A 23,400-nucleotide genomic window follows, 5' to 3' on the forward strand; every position below is an offset into this window, starting at 1 on the left:
CTGCCCAGACGCAGAGGACTGCACCCAGAGCTGGCAGAGAGTGGCAGGCGGCTATCCGACTCAGGCCAGCGAGCAGCCGTCCCAGGCAGCAGGACACTGCATGGCCGCAGGCAGGCTCGGCCAAAGGGCCCTCCCTGGGCAGGGGAACTTAAGACCTTCTGACAAGCACTGCCACCCCAAGGCTGGAGAGCAGCAACCGATCTTTATTCCAAAGCAACTTTCCGCTGACTTCCCCGGGATGTGCTTTTCAGCTAAGGGACACTTACCTGGCCACGTTCGACAGGTCTAGGTGCTTCTGAACCTCCAGCAGAACTTCCCGGAAGAAGCGCAGGCGCTTCTCCTCAAACTGCTGGCACTGCTCAAACACCTGCTCCATGCCCTCCATGTACTGCGGCGTGCCCTGGCCCAGCTCCTTCAGGGACTTCTCGTACTTCTCTTTGGTCTACGAGAAAGTGCAGGCACACGAGTTGAAGACTAACTTCCACTGAGCCCGCTTCCCTCTGACCGAGAGCGAGCAAGCCCGGCTCTGCACTGCCCTGTCCCTCGCCCGGCCCTTGTCCCCCTCCACCACTTCTGAATCCATTGGCATCTAGACTCCTCCTCAGGCAACCCCGCGTCCAAGAAGCACCCGATCTATCGCCTTTGCCCCGCAAGCTCCTGCCCAGAGGACTCACGCCCCACCTCTGCTCCTGACGGGGCAGCCACCCAATCCGGCTGTGAGACAGCCCTCCGCACTCCACACGCCAGGCCCCCCCGGCTCATCTTGGATGCTCTCCCCACCACCAATGTCGCCCTTGGGGAAAGCTGCTCCGTCCCCCAGCCGCCCCAGATTCCAAAACCCAAAGAGCACAAGCTCCAGAGTCTGATAGAATTCCAAGTTCAAGTCCCAGCCCCTCCACTTCTGAAATGCAAATCACACTCCTGGCATCTGCCAGGGCTCTCAGCTGGTGTAAGACTGAAACAGGTAGCCACTGGGGAAGAGGCGGTCACTTGGAGCCCAGTGTGCGTGGCCTCGAGCCCCACGTCACTTGCCCATGTCCTCTCTCCCACGGGGAAGGGCTGAGCCTCGGATCTTGCCCACAGCAGCAGTGGCTCGACAGTTACCTTAAAGGCGAGATCACAGGGCTCCGAGCGCCAGACAGACCCGTGGCTAAAGCCTGTGCCGCTCGTTTTCTGGGAGCTTCGCTTTCCTTCTCAGAAAACGGAGTACTTCTACTTCACAGTATCCTGATACTCAAATGAGGTGACAGACAAGGACACCAAGCAGCACCAAGGCATTCAAAAGGGTCCTAGTCCCCTTTCCTCCAGCCCAAGACATCCCCAACACGGCTGTTCCTCCCCAGACTGTCCTCAAGAAGGGGTTTTACCAGAAAGAAAATATGAATATAGGTATGCCCTATTCTCAAGGGTGTCTAGGGACAGTGTGTCAAGTCTTTAGCCTAAGAGCCATGGCTAAAGTTAGCACGTTTACCTCGCAGGGATGTGCCCGGGGTCAGTAAACCCATGCGGTCTTCCCTGCACCCCACATTGTTGTTTTGTTTGTTCTTTGTTTTTAATATTTATTTATTTATTTGGCCACATCAGGTCTTAATTGCGGCCCATGGGATCTTTGTTGTGGCATGCGGGATCTTTTTAGCTGTGGCATGTGGGATCTTTTTAGCTGTGGCATGTGGGATCTTTTTTTAGTTGTGGCATGCGGGATCTTTTTAGTTGCGGCATGGGGGATCTTTTAGTTGCAGAATGCGGGATCTTTAGTTGCGGCCTGTGGGATCTAGTTCGCTGACCAGGGATTAAACCCGGGCCCCCTGTATTGGGAGCGCAGAGTCTTAGCCACTGGACCACCAGGGAAGTCCCCCTACCCCAACATGGTTTTGATAGTTGGTGGGACCATCAAAGTGATGGTAGCCTCCGAGGGTAAAGTTAGGGATGGCAGGGCTGGGGCCGCTCATTTATCACAAGCCTTTTCCACTATCAAGACCCTGAAAAATGGGGGTTGATCACGGATGGGTGGGCTGGTCACCTAGGAACTTTGCTTTTCTGTTCCTGACGACAGCGTGGGGCCTTCTGAGGAAGGAATGAACCCTCCCTGAGCTTTTGCGGGACCCCGTGCTTTTAAGACCAAGCCCTGGCCTCAGGGCCCGGCCCCTGCCGCCTCTAGAGCAGCTTCTCTGCCCCCATTTGGGATCCAAGTCCACTCGCCACCTCCCCTGCTCCTCTCCCAGACGACTTTCTCTGACTCATGCCCTGGTAGACTCCCCTTTATGCTCCAAAGAGACCCTCTTCTTGAAGCTTCCCCCACCTCCAGAGAGCAGGCCTGCCCACCCCCGGAGCCCCCACCTCTGCCCCTCACCCCTCGCCTGCTATCTTTGGTTCCTTGTTCTCTTCTAAGCCTCCTGCCTTGGCTGGGCTTGGGTCCTCTGTGACCCCAGAAGAAGGTCATCCCTGCCAGAGTTTGGGCATCCCCAGCGGGAGCCGCGCTCCACAGCTGCTCTGGTTATTCATCATCAACTGCCCGCGCCTATACGCGCGAGGCCCCTCGCAGCAGCTCGAGCTCAGACGCCCAGAGACAAGCAGCTGTGGGTTCAAACACTATAGTGGTGCCATCAGAGTGACACAGAGCAACCACTTCTTGGGCTCCTTCACCATTCGGTAACCTCCCAGGACCCCTGGTGGTGGCGGGGGGGCTTCACCCGGCCTGTGCTCACGAGCAGCCCCGTCCCAGCACAGGCCAGGTAGAGAGCACGGTCATTGGTCATCGCCATTCGGGGAACTGCTAGCACAGAGAAAGTTCCCAATAAATATTCACGGGGTGAAATGAGAGGCAGCCCCCCCCTCCCCCCGCGTGTACTGCGATGCTCAGCACGGAAGGTGAGAGGCCCCCCCGACGGCGCTGAGAGATGCAGGCGCTGCCTGGCCCACACGCAACACAGAGGACGTGTGCAGCCGGTTGGTGCTGGTTCTTAGAAACTGCTGAGAAGGGCAGCGGGAGTGAGCTGCCCTCCTCTCCGGGCCAGCTCTCCGCCTACAAGGACCATCGCGCCCCGAGGTCACCGGCCAGACCACAGGGGCAGGGAGGGAACCCTCTACAAAGCGCCCTGGTCATCCTGACACGTGCCTTACATCTGACCTCAGGCCCTGGGTTTGTTGTGCCAGCGTATCAGTTTGGCGGAGTCTGTGCTGGGTGGTTGTAAAACATGAAAGGCACGCACCACTCTCTCTTTCACACACACACACCTGGGTATGGAGATGCCTCATCTCTCCTCTAGGCACTTTCCTGGGCACCCGATTCCCTGTGTACCTGATGAAGGCAGCCCCGAGAGTCCCCCGAGCCTGTGTTCCTTGAGTCCAGGTGCCCCCCACATTCAGCAGGTGGTCCCAGGTTCCTCACCTGATCCCACGGAGGAGGCCCCCAGGCTGCTCCACAACCCCAGATTCCTGGCTCAGGCCCAGTCTTAGAGACAGGCGCGGGCGTGGAGGGATTCTCCCCGAGGGATTCTGACACTCGCTCTGAGCAACGAACTCCCCTCTCCCATCCTCCTTGCTATGCGAGGAGCACTGGAGAGGGCACGGGCTCTCCCACGCTCACATCACTGGGTGGCACCTGACTGAACCTCTCCGAGGTTCCTCCGTTTCCTACGTCACAAAACAAAGATGACACCACCTAATTCCCTGGGGCTCAGCGATGCTCATCTGAGGCCCGAAAAGGTGGGCAGGTCGTAACACATCAGCTCGGGGCTCCTGCTTCCCCTTTCGGGGTCACGACCTATTCCTGAAGCGCACCTCCTCTCTAACGTCACCTTTTTCTCCAAATCCAGGCTGGGACTCTCTTCCGTGAACACTGCAGCAGGGCAGGCCCTTGACACGGGCAGCCTCCGGCCGCCCAGCCCTTAGAACAGAGCAAAGGAGGAGGGTGGGGCTGGGGGCCAAGCTGGGAGCCAAGGGCACAGGCCCAGAGCCTTGCTCACGTCGCCCTGCCCCTCCCAGGCTCTCGAACCTTCTCCCGGTGGCTCCCTGCCACAACGCCCCAAGCGCCTCACTTTGCCTGCATTGCAAGGGCGCCGGCCGTCTGGTCCTCATAACCCTCCGAACCAGCTCGCCCATTAGCTCCCCGCTGTTGACATCCACAACTCATGTCCTGCACAAGCTCTTCCCTCCCGCTGCCCCACTGCCCTGGCCCCCGCGCACAGGAGTCACCCGTGGCCCCTGCCTAACCAGAACTCGGTTCTGCCCTGGTCCTGAGGCGGGCACTAATGGCTGTGGTAAGGTAAGGCGTGACCCTGAGAGCACGAATGTGTTTCATTGACGCAGCCATCTGTCCGAGCATCTGACCAAGCAGCGACGAAGGTACACTGCGTGCCAGACACGTGAACGGGTGAGGCGTGTGCTCTCAATATGTAAAGAGAAGTGCACGATTTACCTTAAGAACATCTTGCTTGCTTTTTTCTACTTTGTCTTGCAATTTCTTAAGCTGTTCAGGGTTGAGGGATGGATCCGCTTTGCTGTTGGTTTCTCGTGATAGTGCCAGCTTCTCCTCTTTGCATGCTGCGTGGTAGGCTTTCTTTGCTGCTTCTACCTACAGGGAGAATGAGTTCCTGAACACCACGTTTAAAGTTCAAAATCCTCACGAGAGGTTACACAGACTGTGGGAAGTGCTTGCGCTCTCAAGAGGAGAGGAAAGAGCAGGTACAAAGCTGTATGTTCAGTATAATTACAACAAGTAAAACAGAGTTCATTCACCCACTGTTGGCGGAGCGCCTGCTTTGCTGTCAGGAAACATGCAGGCAGCAGGCGTACAGTGCCAGTCAAAAGCCTGGGCTCTCATGGAGCTTACCGTCTAGTGGGAGAGGCAGCCCCAAGAAACAGTTCAAGTACACAGTAAATTACAAGGTGGCAAATGCCAAGGAGGAGAATAAAGCAGGGAGGAGAGGCAGGTGCAGTGGGTGGGTCTGGGCTGGTAGAGCGGTCCATGGAACGGTTAGAGAAAACCACACACACAACATGGAGCAAGAATGTGACGGACGTGTGGATCTGAGGCAAGAGCCGCCAGGCAGCTGGAAACCTAATGCAAGAGGAGAGTAATGTTGGGAGGCAGGGTTATGGGCACATTCCACACACACACACGTGTATATATAGATATGGATGTGTGTGTATGTGTGTGTATATATGTAATTTAATAGACACTTCTTACTTGAGCCAAAGTCACAGATTTCATTCTAGAGAAGAAAGATGAGTTTGTAACCACTGCCTCATGAGGGGGATAGTGTCATTACAAATGGAACCAGAGACAAGAAGGAAGGGAAAGGAGACGTGGCAAAAGCCAAGGCACAGAGCACAGAAGGAAAGCCTGTTGTTACAACCTGAAGACAGAGGTCTGTTCTGGGTGATTCTGAGAAGGAGGAAGGCGGTGCAGCTCCTGAGAAGAGCCAGTGGCGGGAGTGGGGTTGGAAGCAAGTGGCATGTCCACCCCGAGCCCGGGCGGACCGGGCTGTAGGTCCTCACGTGCTGAAGGCTGGGGGGTAGGTGTGATAGCCTCCAGCAAGCCAAGGCTGGGTGAGACTCAATGGTTTCCATTTGCTACTTTTACAAAAATGAGTATCAGTATCATTGCAAATTTGAGAGAAAAACCCATACAAGAGAAAGAACAATTTAAAATTATCCTTTTTACTAGTCCAAATGGACTTTTAAGTCTCTGTAATAGACAATTTCCCAGGGTTGGGGGAGGCATTGTTAGTGGTTAAGAGCTGGGGTTTTCCATCTAGGATATTAATTACTAGCTCCTGAGTGCTACCAAGAGCTCTTCTAAAACTGTGCTATTCAAAATGTAGTCCTTAGACCAGTGGGCGTGGCATCACTTGGGAGATTATTAGAACTGAGCATTAATAGGCCCTGCTTCTTTTTGGTTTTGTTTTTGGCAGTGCCACGTGGCATGTGTGATCTTAGTTCCCCGACCTGGGATCAAACCCAGGTCCTCGTCAATGTAAGCACGGAGTCCTAACCACTGGACCACCAGGGAAGTCCCATAGGCCCCACTTCGGACCTACTGAATCATTATATCTGGAGGTGGGGCCTGGGAATCTGGGTTTTAGCAAGTTGCTTAAATTTAAGAAGCACTATTCTGCAATAGTTTAACCTCAGATAACCTTTGGCAACTGTGGATTTAATTTTTTTTTTTGAAGTATAGTTGATTTACAATGTCATTCCAATCTCTGCTGTACAGCAAAGTGACTCAGTTTTACACAGATATACGTTATTTTTTTAACATTCTTTTCCATTATGGTTTACCCCAGGAGATTGGATATAGTTCCCTCTGCTATACAGTAGGACCTTGGTGTTTATCCATTCTAAATGTAATAGTTTGCATCAATTTAATATTCTTGATAGACCAGAAGGTTCATGACATGGAGTTATTGGGGAAAAAAAAAAAAAAGAGAGAGAGAGAGAGAGTTTGGGTTTTGAGTTCTACGCCCTGTGTGTGGTTTTCATCCTGTTTCCAAGACTGGGAAATGGGTTGATAAGGATTATGTAAAGGAGGCACATAAAGTACTCAGCGTCTTGAACATGGGTAAACGTTAGGCACCACAGGCTCCGGGCCTGAGCGCGGGCCTTTGTCTACCAACTGCAGCATTCTGTGCCTAAAGCTGAGGCAGGAACCCCTGGGAGTGCAGGAGGGGGCGCTGCAGGTGGGAGGCCTGGCCAGCGAGAAGCAGGCTGCAGGGGCCAGGCAGGGGCCTGCAGGAGGGATGCACCTCTTTCAGCTTCTTGGCCCAGGGCTTCTGTGCCTTCCGAAAGCCATCTTCGGCTTCTTTGGTCTCCTTAAAGCCTCCCATCATTTGCTTGTGAAAGGCCTCCTTCTGCCAGTTCTTGATCTTCTCGAAGTCCTCATTCATCAGCGAGGCCTTCACCTCCAGGTGCAGCTCGCTCACCTTCTCTGCCTCGGACATGACGGCCACCCAGGCCTTCTCCACCGTCCCGTACTGAGGCCCTGGCACAGGAGAGAAGCTGGTGGGTTACTAGGCACTGCGGGGCCCAGACAGGCCCTGGGGGAGGGGATTTCCTCTATTAACCTCCCTCAGCTGTTGGGATGGGGTTTTAGGCCGGCAGTCTGGCTGCTCGGCGGGGAGGTTTCCTTTTGGTTGTTTCAGATACTTTTCTCTCAGTGCCGTTCCTTTTTCAGTCCCTGGGATGAAGAAAAGAATAAGGAACTGAAGCTGGATCTGTTCTTTTGTTAGGGAAACTGGGGGATTACACACATTTCCTTTCTGTAAAGTCACTGAGCTCTTGAAAAACTCAAGTTGCTTCATCTTGGAAGTTTTGACTTGCTTAAGGTTGGCTAGAGAAGGAGGGCCTTCTGAAATGAGCCGACCTCTCTGCCAGGCCACTCTGAGCCCACCCGCGTGGGCTCCTGCTGGCCCCCTGGCTCCCCATCCACTGGACCACAAGTTCTCCCAAGGCCCATTCATTCCATGCAGAGCAGGACCCTGGGAACTGCTTGTCGAATGAAGGACTGTCTCCTCAGCAGAATGGAAGCCCTGTCCTGGGGAAGGAGAGGAGGAGACAGGAATCTACTCTGGCCCAGACAGAATTCTCTAGATAGCAGTGTGGGGTTGCCTGGGTCACCCCACTCACTGTTCTCAGGAAGAAAACTCCTAATCTGGCCCGTCATTTTGTTGAGGGTGTGGCGTGAGGTGATGGAGGGAGAGACGGGCTATGACAGAAGCTGAGGATGGAAACGGGAAGACCCAGCGCCTGCCCTCAAGGCGCTCCCGGGCGTCAATGACTGTTGGAGCCGGGTAATGACACAGAGAGGCGTGGTGTGTGGGTGAGTGTGTGCGTGTGTGTGTGTGAGTGTGCGCGTGCATGCATGAATAAACGTAGAACATTAGCCTCTCTGAACCTCTAACCCCTCATGTCTACAAAACGAGCAGCTCCCTGTCCTGCCTAGGTCTTGTGGCAGGATCCACAAAGTGAGCGGGCAAGAGTGCTTTATGAACCTCAGGTTCTGAATAAACAGAACGGGCGGCGCTGACAGCTGGATCCTGAGAGAGGGGATTCAGGCAGGTGGAAATAAAATAACAACAGCTACCGCTTCCTGAGGGGGCTGGCTCATCCCCAGTCACCCCTCACCCAAGCGCGGCTGCCCCACTCCCTGGCACCCACTCTGTACCATGGCACTGTGCTAAGCTCCACAGAAAACCCGTTTCAGCAACAGGTGAAAGACGGGCAGCTGGTCTAGACCCAACTGAAGTCGCCTGGTGGCCCCTCGCCCTAGCCTGGTTTCCCCTGGTCGGCTCCCCTGAGGACAGTCAGTCACGGTAGAAGAGTCTGCCCCAAAACATACCCTGAGAAAGCCCCGCTAACCCACTTCTGTCCCAGGACGTCCTGTAATCAATCGAGCTCCCCCTTTACTGCTGGGAAGTGCGTTCTGAGCACAATCCGTATCCACAGCAGCATTGTCACTAAGCTCTAGAATCTTCTGAGTTTTTGCTAGGGAGGGAGGGGAGGCAAAACCTGCATCATACGACACCTGTAGTTATTCCTGTTAAAATTCAATATTAGAAAGCCTGCCCGATGTCGCCATCTAGGCTTATCTGACTTGCTACTTGGCCAGGCTTACAAATAAACAGCCGGAGTGTCAGACACCACGGTGCTGAGCAGCAAGGCCTTTGACCAGATAGGAGGCTACTCAAGTCTGGGCCCCGAAGGAGCCGTTCTTTGTTAACTCGGCAAGCGCAGCACGTCCTCTGGACGACAAGGACTGCCACAGGAGTCTTGGATGCTGTCCGAGGACAGGAGTCCTGTGTCCCCAGGAAAGGGGAGGAAAGCTCATGCAGCCTATGCTGCCGGGTGACGAATCACAGCCCCCCGAAACTGTGAGACAAACTCCTGCCCCCATCTTCCAAGAGAGGAAACTGGCTCAGAAAGGGTCGACGATTTGCCCTGGGTGCCTGGGGCTGAGACGCCCCGAGCGGTGGCCTCCCTACCCTTGTCCACAAGCTGCCTCCAGCGCCGGGCCCACTCGGTGAGCTGCTGCGCGTACGCCTTCTCGATGCGCGCCCGCTCGTGCAGGCAGTTCATGAGGTCGCTGCACAGGCGGTGGCCATCCTCGATCCGCTTCACGGTCCGCTTGTAGTTCCCGACCTAGGAAACAGAGCCACGCTGTGAGGCCTGGGGCCGCGGCTGCACAAACGGCTTCCACGCCAGCCCGGCTCTCGGGTGCTCATGCCCCCCTCCTGTTTCAAAGGCACCCTGCGTTGCTAGACGACCAGCTCCCCGTTTTTATCACTAGCAGAAACACGCAAAACAGTGATTCGGAGCTTCTCAATGTCCATGCGGCCGGCGTCCATGCTCTGACCCGTGGGTCAGGGAGGGAGACAGGCCAGAGTGGGAAGGGCTCTGATGGAGAGAAGCGAGGGGCTGAGGGCACCCGGAGGGCATCTCATGCAGCTTCCCAGAGTGGGTAATGTCTAACTAGAAAGATGAAAAACAACAAAAACAGAAAAATAATTTTTTAGTAACTCAGATTAAAATGATTTTATAATTAACATTATAGACTCTTGGCTAAAGGCCTTTTGAACATTACTGGAATAAGCAGGTTTTCAGGTGCCGACTGCTGAGATGTCATCACATGCTAGATTACTATTACTTCCCAATTAGAGCAACAAACACTATTTCCCACTTTCTGAGCACATGCCAGGCACCACAGTAGGTGTTCTACACCCCCAACATTGCCACTGCCCTAATGAGTAGGAATAACTGTCCCCATCTTAAGATGAGGAAACCAAGGCTCAGGGAAGTTACACTGTTTTCTAAGATCCCACAGTCGCAGTCCTAGAGGCTGGGCTGCAGCTGAAAGCAGGTTTTCAAATGGTTCCAGGTAGGAGTCTCGATGGCAAAGCTCACACTCTTATCTGCTTTGACGAGAGCCAAGGTGAGGCTTGATTACTTTATCTCACATATGAGAGGAGAGTTAGCTTATATCTATTATAAATAATAAAAGAGTCATTGAGAAAATATTAGCGGCTAATTTGGAGTGAAAAATCAAAGTGTTCCATATGTTCCATTCATTGACCTGCTGATTACAAAGGATACCAGGTAGCTGATACTGGAGCACTTGGAGGAAATATGACAGAAAAATGATCAACTGTATTTTCAACCCTTTCCTCCCAACTGTCTTCAAAAACTGTAGTCACCTTTTTGTCAGTTTTTCCGTTTCTAAATGTCTCTGCCTGGCTAATCACTCTCATATTTCATCTCCATTTAGAGTCAGCCTGGAAGCTCCTGGAGAACATGGAGGACTAGTTCCCACTTCTACAGAAAAGGTCACAGTCCTCTCTCTGCCACATAGCCTGTTTAACTCTGACTTATGAACAGTTCAAACTGCCCGAGTCCCTCCCATCTTGTGCTGAGTTAGCCAGGTGAAGAAGAGGCTACACTGGAGTGGCAGGAAGACCTTGCAAAGAGACAGAACACATGGAGATGGGCATCGGGAGGAAAGGGGACTGTGGTCCCTCCAGGAAGGGCTGTCCCTGAGGCCAGAGCTCTGGACAGGCTGAGATGACCCCACTCCCATGGGAACCAGAATGCTGGGGAACAGCGAGGATCCCTGGAAGGCAGGTAGTCTGGGTGGGCTTCTCCAGAGGTCTGGTATGATTTCCAGCAGTCTTGCTGAGGTGCACAAACAGCTCTCAGGCCCCACGATCAGTCATCGTTTCCTCCACAGACCCCTCCCGCCCAGGCGTGGCCTGGCTGCTACCCCCAGCAAGGAGAGCAGGTCAGCAGCTCACCAAAACACAGAAGGTGAACCGGAGTTTTCAACTCCATCCTTCAGCGGCCCCTTTTTAGGAAGGAGAAAGCAAGCATTTCACAACCAATTAGAAGTGACATCACATGTTCACTTCCCTTAAAATAGGGCCTTGCTGTCATTTTGAAATTTACAGCAGGATGAAAAAAATAACCAACAAAACACAACTCAGTATTGCTGAGCTGGTGGCAAGAAGAGCTAAGATAATCACAGCTCAATACAGACTTGACAGCCGACAGGAAACCACGATGTAGATCTGGTTTTCATCCCACTGTTACCAACAATATTCAAACTGGCAATCAATATTAAAATATGTTGGCTCTCCAGAAACCTGCCCGCCTCTCTGATTTTCAAAACCCTTGTAAAAAGATTTAGGGAAGAGAAAAGGGTATTTCTTAACAAGGTACACATTGGTACAGCCCATCAACACATACCATAGATACTGTTCTTATTTATGTATTTGTTTTATTTATTTATTTAACATCTTTATTGGAGTATAATTGCTTTACAATGGTGTGTTAGTTTCTGCTTTATAACAAAGTGAATCAGCTATACATATACATATATCCCCATATCCCCTCCCTCTTGCGTCTCCCTTCCACCCTCCCTATCCCACCCCTCTAGGTGGTCACAAAGCACCAAGCTGATCTCCCTGTGCTATGCGGCTGCTTCCTACTAGCTATCTATTTTACATTTGGTAGTATCCATATGTCAGTGCCACTCTCTCACTTCGTCCCAGCTTACCCTTCCCCCTCCCCGTATCCTCAAGTCCATTCTCTATGTCTACATCTTTATTCCTGCCCTGCCTCTAGGTTCTTCAGAACCATTTTTTTTTTTAGATTCCATATATATATGTGTTAGCATACGGTATTTATTTTTCTCTTTCTGACTTACTTCACTCTGTATGACGGACTCTAGGTCCATCCACCTCACGACAAATAGATAATGTTCATATTTAAATGACAACTCTTGAAATCTGAAAAGCAGCAAGGAATACGAAGGTTGTTCCTGGAAGCATGTGTTTTAGGTTTAAATGCCGGGCCCAAGGGGAAAGGGGAGTGCTCATGACAATAGGCACTGAGATGCTCCAGCAACATCGGCCCTGCTGTCCTTTGCTCAATGGAAGGCTACATATGGGCTTGTGACAGACCATCACTTCAGTCCACACACGGGGACATTCATCAGGTTTCACTGCTTCCATCTCCATAAACCACACAGCAGCAGAGCAATGTGGCTTTCCCACTCCCTGAGCAGGGCGCTGGCGGTCATCCTAAGAGCAGAGCCACTGTTTGTTTCTAAAATAAGACACAATCAACATAAAATAAAAATCACCCTTTACAGGTATAAACTTAGATGAGTTCAGATGAATGTATACTGTGTATAACCATCACCATATCAAGGTACAGAATACTTCTACCTCCCCACAGAGTTCCCTTGCACCCTCTTGCAGTCAATCTTCTCCCCACACAGCCCCTGGCAACCACTAATCCGATTTTTGTCCCGTTTTCATGATGCCCAGTGACGGGCTCCGTCACTTACCACAGCGCTTTCGAGACTGATCCACATTGTCGCCTATATCAGTAGTTCACTCCATTTTATTGCTAAGTTGTATTCTATCGTATGGACACACCACAATTTGTTTACCCTTTCATCCTGTTTAAGGACATTTGGGTTGTTTTTGGTTTGGGGCAATTATAAATAAAGAAGATATCAACATTTCCTATAGGTCTTTGTGTGGACATATGTCTTCATTTCTCTTGGGTAAATACCTAGAAGTGGAATTGCTATATGGTTAAGTGTATGTCTAACTTTATAAGACAAAGTGGCTATACCACTTTGCATTCCCATCAGCAGTGTATGAGAGTTTTAATTGCTCTGCATTCTCACTAGCACTTGGTATTATCAGGTTTTTAAAAAAAATTATTTTAGCCATTTAGTATATAGCAACATCTCATTGTGATTTCAATTTGCATTTTCTTAGTGTCTAATGACACTGGGCATCTTTTCTTGTTCCTATTTGCAATCCATGTGTCTTCTTTGGTAGAGTGTATTCTCTTTTTAAAAACTGAAGTATAATGACTGTTTTTTAAAATCCAAGAAAAATTAATTTCAAATATATGATAAACTGATAATACATTAAAGTCAGGACATACATGGTTAGCTATTTCTGCTCTATCAGTTTTGTAATTACAAAGCTTCTCTCTTGCTTCTCAACATACTAGCTTGTTTTGAGGTGGCCAAATGACAGATAACTTTAGGTAGGAATTGAAAATAAACAAGCTTTCTTCCAATCCTTATTATCAATTGATTTGTTCATAAAATGCCCATTTTAAAAACTAGGTCTGAAGCCATCTATGTTCCTAACTTCCTTTAAATTCAGACTCACCCCCTCAGATACCAAGATGCTAAAGACAGATGTTCAACATGCAAGTGCCTGGGTGCAAGGTGGGGGTACCCCTACTCTCCCCTCAGGAACCCACCTGGCCGAAGGAAGGGTCAGGGGTAGGGCAGGTATACTAGAGGCAACAACCAGACTGAATTTTCAAGGACAAGGGGACAGATTAAAGGTGAGGTGAGGGAAATGATTCCCGGCAGAGACAATGTTGGCAAAATGAAGAAGGTGTGACAGCATGGAGACTTGGCTCTGGGAGAAGTCCATCAGGAACAGAACGTGGACCACAGAATGCAGGCGGGTGACTAGAGACTTAGCTGGGCGCTGGGTACAGCAAGTGGTGTGCGAGGTGGGGTCAGTGAGATGGTGAAGAATCTTGAGGGTCAGGCCTTCATCCGAAAGGGCGCTGTGCTCAGGGAACGGTGGGGTTCAGGAAGGTGAAGCCCCTGGAGGGGAGGTATGAGTAGCCTGCTGACTCTGGGGCACAGCAGTGGGGAGGAGAGCAGGAAAGCAGGAAAAAGGAACTGCGCTGTCCTCCGGGTGGCACAGGGGGCCGGCACAGAGGTAGCAGGATCCCAACTCCCAGGCACCTGGGGGGGCGGGGGGGGGGGTGGTTCCTGCAGGCTGGACCTATCAGGTGGAGAGAGCGGAGTCCTCCTCCTTTCCAGAGTCCTCCAGAAACCAGTCTCCCGCCTCCCTCCACCCAATCACCAAAAGGCCTACCTTGGGCTCACCAGGAGCCCGACCAGTCCTGCCGTCCTCCCGGGAATCTGAGTCGCTCTACCCTTTTCTACCCTCAGTGCCCTTCACCTGGGCCCAGAGGCCCCTTGCTGCCCGCCGTCCTCCCAGCTGCCTGTGAGTCTGGATCTCATCATTCCTCTGGCTTTCCTCTGCCCCAGGCCCTGAGAATCCAGCGTCACACAAGCCTTGGTTTCAGTCAGCTAAGACGAGTCTGGGGCTGGAGTTGCAGACATCCCCTGGCAGAAACTGCGTAATCAGGAATCAGAGCAGAGACAGTGGGCTCTGCCTAAAAACCAGCAGGTTTATAATTACAGGGGTGCTGGGAAGGACTGTTCAAACAGGTCGCACCAGTTCCTCATTTATCCTCTGGGTGTAAACAGTCTGGAACTGCCTTTCACAAGGACGCTGGAGAATGTTTGCTTCTCCGACTTTACAGCCTACTTACCTTGGCCAACTCCATTCTGTGGAACACAGTGGCCAAAGGCAACAGGAAAGCTGGAGGATTTCCGCAGGTCAGTGGGACCCCTGGGATCCCAGGTGGATGAGAGGGAGTGCGAATGCGGACGTGCAGCTCCTCCCACCTGTTGGCCCCCAGTGCCAGTGCTGGGCCCCCGTGCCAGCTCAGTTACCATTACCTCTGTGAACTGCGGGCTCAGGTCAGAGAACCTATGGGGTCACCTCACGTACATCTTCCATGTTATTCCTTTTACCCTTCTCTTTGGTCGGTGACCAGCGAGCCCATCTCGCAGACAAATTGCGTGATTACAACCAAAGTCCCAGGGTGAAACCAGTGGCCCAGGTGAGAAGGGAACCGGCAGGGACACCCCAAAGCTCACGCTCTCCCACCCCGTGCTGCCTTGGCCCTGAGGCACGAGCCTCTTCCCTCCAGTGGCTCATCTCAACATCACCGAGAATCCCTGTGGACTCTGGATGTCCCCAGGAACCCCAGCGAGCTTCTGGCTGTCTCACTCTGACTTGATGCACAACACAGAGGGTGCTCCTAGGCCTGCGGCCCGGACCGCCCTGCCCTCCCCCCGCCAGCCCCTCTGCCCATGCCGCCCCCAGACGGCCTCACCGCCCGCCATCCCGGGCCTGGGCAGACCAGAGCCCGCAGCACACAGGACACCAACTCCACGCACCTTCCAATGGTGCCGCAAAAGTATGCACCTTTGTCTTTCTTCACTGTTCTTTCTCGACTGCCTTCCACTCACTGGGTCTTGTCAGGCACTCAATAAAAATGTGAAAGGTAAAACCATAAAGCGACTCGAAGAAAACGTAGGCAAATATCTTTGTGACTTAGGGCAGGGCAGGATTCCTTAAACAAAATTTCAAAAGTAAAAGCCATAAGGTTACGTACACACACATCCGTGTGTGTGTGTGTGTGTGTGTGTAAATAAATTTTATTACTTCAAAAATTATGGATTTCTGTTCAGAAACCAATAACAAGGACAAAGTTAACAGATTCAAATACTGTCTACTAATCTGTCTAAATTGTCTAAATTGACAAGGGACTAAAATCTGGAATATCCCAGGAAATCCTACATATCAACATGAAAGAGAGGCCCCCGGGGAAGACGGGCAAAGGTATGAAGTGGTAACTTCAGAGAGAAGTGGAAGTCCATGGGGCTAAAGGCCTAGGCGAGATGCTCACGCTCGTGGGACTGCCCATGAGAGCAGCAAGGTAGCTCTTTACCTGTACAGACTGGCACACTGTAGAGAGCGGGAAATGCCAAGTGTGGGGCGGAGCTGGGCACGCAGGACCCCTTCTGAATACAATGGTGGAAACCAGCCTGGGGCAAGCCTGTGAGAGCCGGGCAGTAATTAAGTCACTAAGCATACACATGCCCTAGGAGGACCCAGCCACATGGCTCCAGAGTTTTATCCCCATAGATATGTTGGCTCGGGTCACAGGGCATGTAGGGGTCTCCTCCTTGGGGAATGCATGGGTGAATGTGGGGGGCACCCCAGTGTGGCAGCAAGAAGGAAGTGCAGGACTGTGTAGACACCGCAATGGAACAGACCTCACACACAGTGCAGAGAGGAGAAAAAGAAACAGAACGGCAGGGCACAGGATGCCTTGATGTGAATTAAAAATAGCTGCACATGAAGCAAGGGTACAAAGTTTACAAGAACACACGTTCACAAAAGCCATAATATTAGAAAGGGGGAGAGATTAGGTGCCAAAAGCAGGGAAAGAAATGGAGAAGGAGGTGGTTCTGAACGAGTCCCGTCCTACCTGCCCCAGTTTCAGCTCTCTGCTAAGGCTCAGCTGGTCTTCCCCACAGAGTCTGCCCTGACACCGCCCGCCATCCCTGCCGGACCACCAAGAGGGCGGATCTGGATCGCCTGCACTAGCAGACAGGCGACACCAATTCCCCACCATGGGGTCCTGCTGGCTGGTCCACCTGGGGGTCACGAGGGCCCTTCCAAACACTGCCCCCATGCCCCGCAGTCGTAGCTTGTTCCACATGGGTCACAACTGTGCATGTTAGCCTCCCTGCCCTAGCTGGACTGCAAACCACTTGGTAACAGCCGCCACACACAGAGTTTCTCCATCAGTGGCAGCATCATAATAGAGCACACCTACACTTTGCCAGGCAGCGTGCTCACAGCTCTACATGCAACCTCATTTAATCCTGTGATGATCCCAGGCAGGAGGATTTTACAGAATAGGAAACAGGTTTGAAGAGGCAAAGTCACCCATAATCATGCAGCCAAAAGGAGGCAGACCCCACCTTCTAGAACCTTCCTCAGGCTGAGAACAGAGAGCATGTAGAATGAAGACTTAACGGGTCCATATCAGGTGATGTGTATGTTTCCAACCAGCCCTGCAGGTTCCAGGAAAGGCCACAGAGTTCAGGACTGTGAGGCAGTATATGAGCCCCACTCCTGAACCCCCCGACTCCTCTTTGTGCCGGTGAGGCTCATGCCTGGACCCCCAAACCTGTACACTACTAAGACCGCTTGACAGAGATGACCTTGACTTTACTCTCAGAATGCTCATGCTCTTTAACCTGTGACTCTGAACTCCCAAGCCCCAGAGCTGCTCCCTCTACACCCTGGAGAGGCAGGTCCGAGAGTGAGCCAGCTGTGCCGAGCTGACCGGACAAGAAGGAAAAGCGGCTGGTGGTGCCCCTCCAGGCATGTGCACAGAGTCAGAGACCAACATTCTGTCCGAAGCTGCTGCAGTATGCCCAGAGGCTCCAGGAGTTTCTCAATCAGCCTGAAAGATAAGGATGAAAGACAAGCCTGAAGAGGCGGCCATCAGCCCCTGGCCCTCTCTGATGAGGCCGCCTTCTCTCTACCCCCTCTCACGAGGGGAGCAGCAAAGAGCTGGCCCTGCCCTGAAAGAAATGACCAGGTCTCTCTGCCTGCATTTCTTTTTTTTTTTTTTTTTTTTAATTAAACCTTTCTTACAACACTTCTTAATTTTATTTATTTATTTATTTTTGCTGTGTTGGGTCTTCGTTTCTGTGCGAGGGCTTTCTCTAGTTGTGGCAAGCAGGGGCCTCTCCTCATCGCGGTGCGCGGGCCTCTCACTATCGCGGCCTCTCTTGCTGTGGAGCACAGGCTCCAGACACGCAGGCTCAGTAATTGTGGCTCACGGGCCCAGTTGCTCCGTGGCATGTGGGATCTTCCCAGACCAGGGCTCGAACCCGTGTCCCTTGCATTGGCAGGCAGATTCTCAACCGCTGCGCCACCAGGGAAGCCCCTCTGCCTGCATTTCTATCCCTTCAGCTGTACGGTGGATTTTGTGAGGACGTACGCACTGGTAAGTTCACAGCATAGGGTGGGTTTTTTCCCAGTCAGACGTGCTCTTAGCCTGGGGCAGCCATCACTTGACAAGACCTGGCCATTTCTTCATCTTGTCCCTCCAAACACAAAATGAAGAGAGGGGACAGGAATAGGTGACCTCCAAGGGACCTTCATAATTCCAGGTAGCTGGCTGGCTACCTCCCGAAGCACTCAGAACTCTGTTTTTGAGGGTCTGGCAACACCCTCTTGCCACTCACAAATACGGGGTGAACACCTACTGTGCGCCAAGGACTATGCAAGGGGCTAGGGATGCAATGGTGAACGAACTGTCATCATCCCTACCTTTGTGGGACTTCGGTCAAGTAACAGTTACAGACGGTGACAAGTCCTGGAAGGAACACTCCAGGAGATCGGGGCTGCCTGGAGGAAACGATGTTTGAGGTAAGAGCCGAGGGACCTCTGGGGCAAGGCCACTTTCTGAAGGCTTGAGGCAGCATGTTGAGGCCCACAGAGCATGAGCTATATGCGATGCCACCCCCTCTGTGCAGGTCCCCCCTCCCCAGCAGCTCATCCCTCCCTGTTACTTTTGCCACGATGTCTGCTGTCACATGCAAAATGTGGTAACATATGGGTTTTGAGGGCAAGGACTGTGCCTTTATTCTTCTCCATCCACCACGCCAGGCACACAGAGGGCACCCTGTAATATCTTCTCAATGCCCGAATGATGCTGGGAGCAGAGATTCCATTCCATGTAGACAGGAGGGGACTGAGAAGTTGCTGAGTGCCCAGCTAGAGGCACAGACAATGAAATAAGTCACGATCCTTTATTTATTGAGTTCTTAATCCAGTGAGTCCCTTGAGCTCTCCCCACAAAAGCTAAAAAGGATCACCTCTCAGCACATTATCAGATATTAACTCCACAGATGACAAGTGAGCAACTAACTAACACTTCTGCCAAGCACAAACCAGCAGGAGAGCCTCGCAGTTCCTTCATTGCACCTGCACGGCTTTCAGTCAAATTCCAATTCCCAGTCAGTTTACCTCCACATCCCGCCATGTCCACGCAGGCCGAGAGGGCTCCAGGACTGGGCCTTTCAGTGCCACTACTTCCCCACCCGCATTCCCTGCGGAGTGCACAGCAGAGGCCATATCCATACACACCAGCAGGGCCTCCCGTCTCAGGCACCCTTCTTCAATCCATCCCAACCCCTACTCTGAACCTCCCTTTCCAAACAAGGGGTCACAATCGATCTTAAGGTTGTAAAATCTGTGATGCGCTTGAAAGGACCAAGGAGTAAGGCGTATCCTTGGAGAACCATGAACTCTGTGCCTTGCTCTCAAACTGGGCTCTGGCAGTCCTCGTTTCTACAGGATTCCACTTCCAGTTCTCCAACCTACCTTCCAGCTCACCCACCATCGGGCTCCCAATTCGTCCTGCACTGGAGCAGAAGGTCTAGGATCTCCTCACCTCAGTGCTCCCCTGAACCTGACCTCACCGGGCTCTCCATTCTCGAAACAGGGTAATGCAGTTTACCTGGCAGGGCCCCAGGAGGGTTAGACATCAGGCTCCTTGCCAGCCTGCTGCTGCTGTCGTTTATTTACAGCCTCAGTTTCCAGCCACCTTGAGCCTGACCTGTGTGCTGACCCAAACTAGTCCTGTCACTGCCCCGGGCCTCACTCAGTCCCAACTCCTGGTTTTCAGATCTCACCCCCAACACTTACCAGCCCTACCCCCTATTCCTGGAATTTGTATTCATCAAGTAGGAGGGTGAAGAAATTGTGGCTCATCACCCTTGCTGTTTGAGAGTTTTAAAGCACAAATCCCAAACTTCAACAATGTTAAAAATAACTGCATTATCAATCTTTAATCTAAATGTTCAAAATGACAAGCTGAAAAATGGATGAAATGGAAAGTGAGAAATTCCAGTTCTCAGATCTAACTCAAAGCAGAACACATAATAACGTACAGAGGAAGGACGTGTTTAAACAGTTATTTTAGACCTGAACTCCTCCTCAACACTGGTCAGCCAGGCTCACTGTGCTCTGCCCTCTCGGCACACGTTGCTCAGATGTCAGGATAAAGGCCCAGCGACGCCTGGGGACTTGTTCCTGAGCACAGCACATGCCCCACCTGTGAGCCACCGCCCCGAAGACCCTGCCCTGGAGCGCCCAGTCTCCCCGGCATGAGTGTACGTGCACACGCTCATGCTTCAGCCAAGCGTCCGGGAAGCAGCCTGAGCACACGGCTGCCTGGTGACCAGGTCGCTGCCCCTCTTATTCCCCCTCATGCTCCAGTAGGTGCTGCATGAGTGGCACCTCCTCGCTCTAAGGGCTGCCGCCAACCCTGACGGTGAGATAAGTTCCGGCTCTGTTAAATAAGGGCTCGCTGAAGACCAAGCCGCTTTTGGCAGAAACTCTAACAGAGAAAGGAGGCAGGGATGGTTAGAGAGATTTCTGAAATCGGTGAACCCCCGGGGTAAAAAGCCAAAAGACCTAGTGTGGAAATCATCAGATTGGAAAAGTGGGAATAAATAGCACTTCCTCCAGGGAACACCCCGCTTCCACCATGTCCACCCCCTCCCCAGCTTGCGGCTTCCACAGCGCCCCGCCCCTCCCCCAGCTCCCTGGTTGAATCTTCCTGACTCCTGTTAAAAAAGGAAACCCTCCGCCCCAGGACTCCCCAGCGCCTCCGTCCCATCTCCGTGCCTGGGCCCCTCAGCACCAGGCCCACCGTACGCACCCACCCATTGTATAAAGGTGTCCCAGTGCAGCCGGCCACCACAGGCTAACTGAGCGCTCAGGACTTCTCCAGTTCTAAAATCATGCATTCCTATTTGTTACTGAGTAGAAATGGAAAACGTTTTCTCCTACAGGGCTTACACAAGTTACTTTGACATCACTGAAATCAAGAGAGAAAATAAAAATCTATCTTCAGAGAATAAGCTTGACAGCAAAACATCTTGAGTGTTCGAGTCTCTCAAGGCCAGAGCTGAGCGGCTCGCTACCTGGCATCTAGAACAGCGGCATTTAGGCAGGGGAGGGGCAGGCCTGCACGGACCAGGGGAAAGGCCACCTGATTCGCCCCTCTTCGCCTGTCTCCACGGGTGCGATGCTCACGCGTGAAGAGGTGACGCTTTGAGACCACTCGGGCTCGGAGCCATTCGGACCCTGGCGCTGCTGGTGTTGTCTGTTAATTCTCACAACCATCCTGGGAAGTAGGAATTAGCAATGCCATGCTCGCGCCTAGGACACTGAGCAGGTTACTTCTCTTCCCTGAATCCTCAGGGTCACACACTAAGAAACGCTGCCACCGGGTTTGAACCCAGACAGGATGCTACTTCCTCATGCTGAAGCAGAGGCATTTAAGTACGTGGCGGTCACTGCAAAGGAATGCCTCTCTTCTATAAGGAGCTCCCAGGAGGCTGAGAGCAGAGGCAGGAGAGCAGTTCTACAGAGCAGGTGCTTGGGCCCAAATCCCAGCTCCACCCACTGCTAGCACCATCAGACCACCCGAGCCTCAGCGGCCCCACCTGTAAAGTGGAGCCCACAATCGCAGAGGCAGTGGAGAGGACCGAGAGCACCCATGTGAAGCAGAGTAGGTGCCTGGCACAAAGCAAGTGTGCAATAAATGCTAGCCGCTATCACCGGTTTTCATTGCTGAACGTCTTGTTGTGGGTTAACATTCCCACAGAGAGTGCACAGACCCTCGCAGAGAGCTTACGGGCACCCCGCTCCAGGACTTGGCAGCACATACACACCCATGCATGGGGTACAAGGGGCGGCAAAAGTCACTGCTCTCCTGACGCCACCCCTGACATGGCGCAGTCCACCCACTCAGGAGGGAGGGCCCTCTTCCACAGCCTCACAGCATTTGCCAGATGTAAAAGTCACTTCTGTCTGTTTATTCATGCTGCACCCTCAAGGCCTAGACTAGGATCTGGCACATAGTGGGTGCTCTGTAGGTGTTTACTGAAATAATGATTTCTGTTCAGTATTATGGCTATTTGCATACATATTTTAATTCCAAATATTTGTTTGTAAGCTTCTTATGAGCAGGGCATATCTTATTACCCAGCATTAAATCTTATCCTTTCTCTGATTCACCTGTACATTCAATCAACAATCACTTAGTGTGTCAAGCACTGTGCTAAGTATCAGATTCCCAGGAAAGAATCACATCTCTGCCCCTAGGGGGTTCACAGCCTAGAGGGAGAAGCAAACGGTACAGCATGGTAGGCAGGCGTGCGCGAAGGCTGCCCAGTCCTGCCAGGGAGGACCAGGGAAGGCTGCCCGGTCCTGCCAGGGAGGACCAGGGAAGGCTGCCCGGTCCTGCCAGGGAGGACCAGGGAAGGTTGCCCGGAGGAGGGGCTCCCCGGGAAAGACATGGAGGTCAGGCTGGAGAAAAGACCACTGCCCTCAGCCCCTACCCTCCCAGGCAGGGAGACAGCTTTTGGTGGATGGGAGCCTGGGGGGGCTCTGCTTGGCTGGAGCCCAGGGCAGAGCTCCTTAGGAAGGGCCAGGTGTCCAGCAGCTGCCAGCACATGCTCAAGTCTTAGGCATGCTAAAGAGTGCGGCTTTACTTTGAAGGTGATGCAGAAAAGTGAAGCTTCCTACCCGGGGCAGGGAGTTGCACAGGTTTGCTTTTCTGGATGGGCTACCCTGGTTGCAGGGTAGAGAACAGATGGAACGCGGCACAGGGGAGGCTAGTGCCCTAATGCTTGGTCATGGTTCAGCAAATGCTAGTTTGCTTGAAAGAATGAATTAATGGTTCTATTTAGAAACTTTAGTGAAATAAAGGTAAGCCACCAGCCTGCTGGCAGCTGTGTTCAAGTGCTGTGGAATAGTGATAAGGCTGACACACCCACAGTAAGGCTGCCATGCAGAGAAGTCCATCCAGATCTGTGTATGTGGGAGGTGGCTGGAGAACACATGGAATGGACCACTGCTGCTGAGAGGCAAGGTGACAGTTACTTTCATACACCTCGTGCTTCCACTCACGGCACCCACCCAACCGCCCATGACTGCCCGCCACTAAAAATGTTGGCTCTGGGGTCCCAAGACTGTGCCCTCATTTTGGGACCCCAGGACTCAGCCCAGGGCCTGGATTGTGGCAGGTGCCAAATAAGGCTTTATGGACTCCATGAACAGGGGGCAGCAGCATCTTCTAAATATGTTACCTACAAAATTGGTCTAAAAGGATGGGAAAAGTACACACCATTCCACACGGATGGCTTTCCAGACGAAACACTGACGCACATGGAGATGTTCTCATGTGATGTGCTGTGTCCACAGTGCTCGAGTCTGAGAGGACCCTGCAGGGAGAACCTTCTCTGAAGGAGACGGCAAATACTAGTCACGTGCCAACTCTTTAGGGCTAACATTCCCAGAACATTTTACAGCAAGATATTTATGTCCTCTTCATCTCCAAAATATCCTTCTCCTCAAAGGCTCCTTGTGCCCACAGAGAGTGCAGTACAGGCCAGCCCCAGCCTGGCTTCAGCCGGGGAGATCTGAGCTCTAATTGCACGTACTGCTGACAGTTGAACAGAGCTCCTGCCTCAGGGATGAGGCAGATGCAGGGCCCAGTTCCTGAAATCAGCAGTTTGCCCTCCCAGCCTGGCCCCAGGAGCCCTCAGAGGTTCAGGCAGCAGCCCTCAGGCCTGCTGGGGCCAAATGCGCTGTCGTGTTCCCAGAGCCTACGAAGGGCAGA

At 52.4% G+C, this 23,400-nt stretch overlaps 1 protein-coding gene and 1 long non-coding RNA gene across 4 annotated transcripts in view; both read right to left on the bottom strand.

Annotated features, from left to right (window-relative positions):
* The window catches only part of PACSIN2 (protein kinase C and casein kinase substrate in neurons 2), a 135,530-nt gene that overhangs the window by 14,268 nt on the left and 97,862 nt on the right, over positions 1-23,400 (bottom strand). For all 3 annotated transcript variants that reach the window (XM_059937111.1, XM_059937109.1, XM_059937110.1), the window contains exons 3-6: positions 8,982-9,138; positions 6,747-6,982; positions 4,418-4,573; positions 267-442 (exon numbers count right to left, since the gene is read on the bottom strand). In XM_059937111.1, coding sequence (XP_059793094.1) covers positions 267-442; positions 4,418-4,573; positions 6,747-6,982; positions 8,982-9,138 — 725 coding nt within the window. The remainder of the gene's footprint in view (positions 1-266; positions 443-4,417; positions 4,574-6,746; positions 6,983-8,981; positions 9,139-23,400) is intronic.
* Positions 11,434-16,520, bottom strand: LOC132373644 (uncharacterized). The gene is made up of 3 exons (XR_009505469.1): positions 15,628-16,520; positions 15,074-15,249; positions 11,434-12,096 (listed from the first exon to the last, which is right to left on the bottom strand). It is a non-coding gene; the product is annotated as an uncharacterized LOC132373644 (long non-coding RNA).

Source organism: Balaenoptera ricei, chromosome 10, assembly GCF_028023285.1.
Source record: "Balaenoptera ricei isolate mBalRic1 chromosome 10, mBalRic1.hap2, whole genome shotgun sequence".
Lineage (NCBI taxonomy): Eukaryota > Metazoa > Chordata > Mammalia > Artiodactyla > Balaenopteridae > Balaenoptera > Balaenoptera ricei.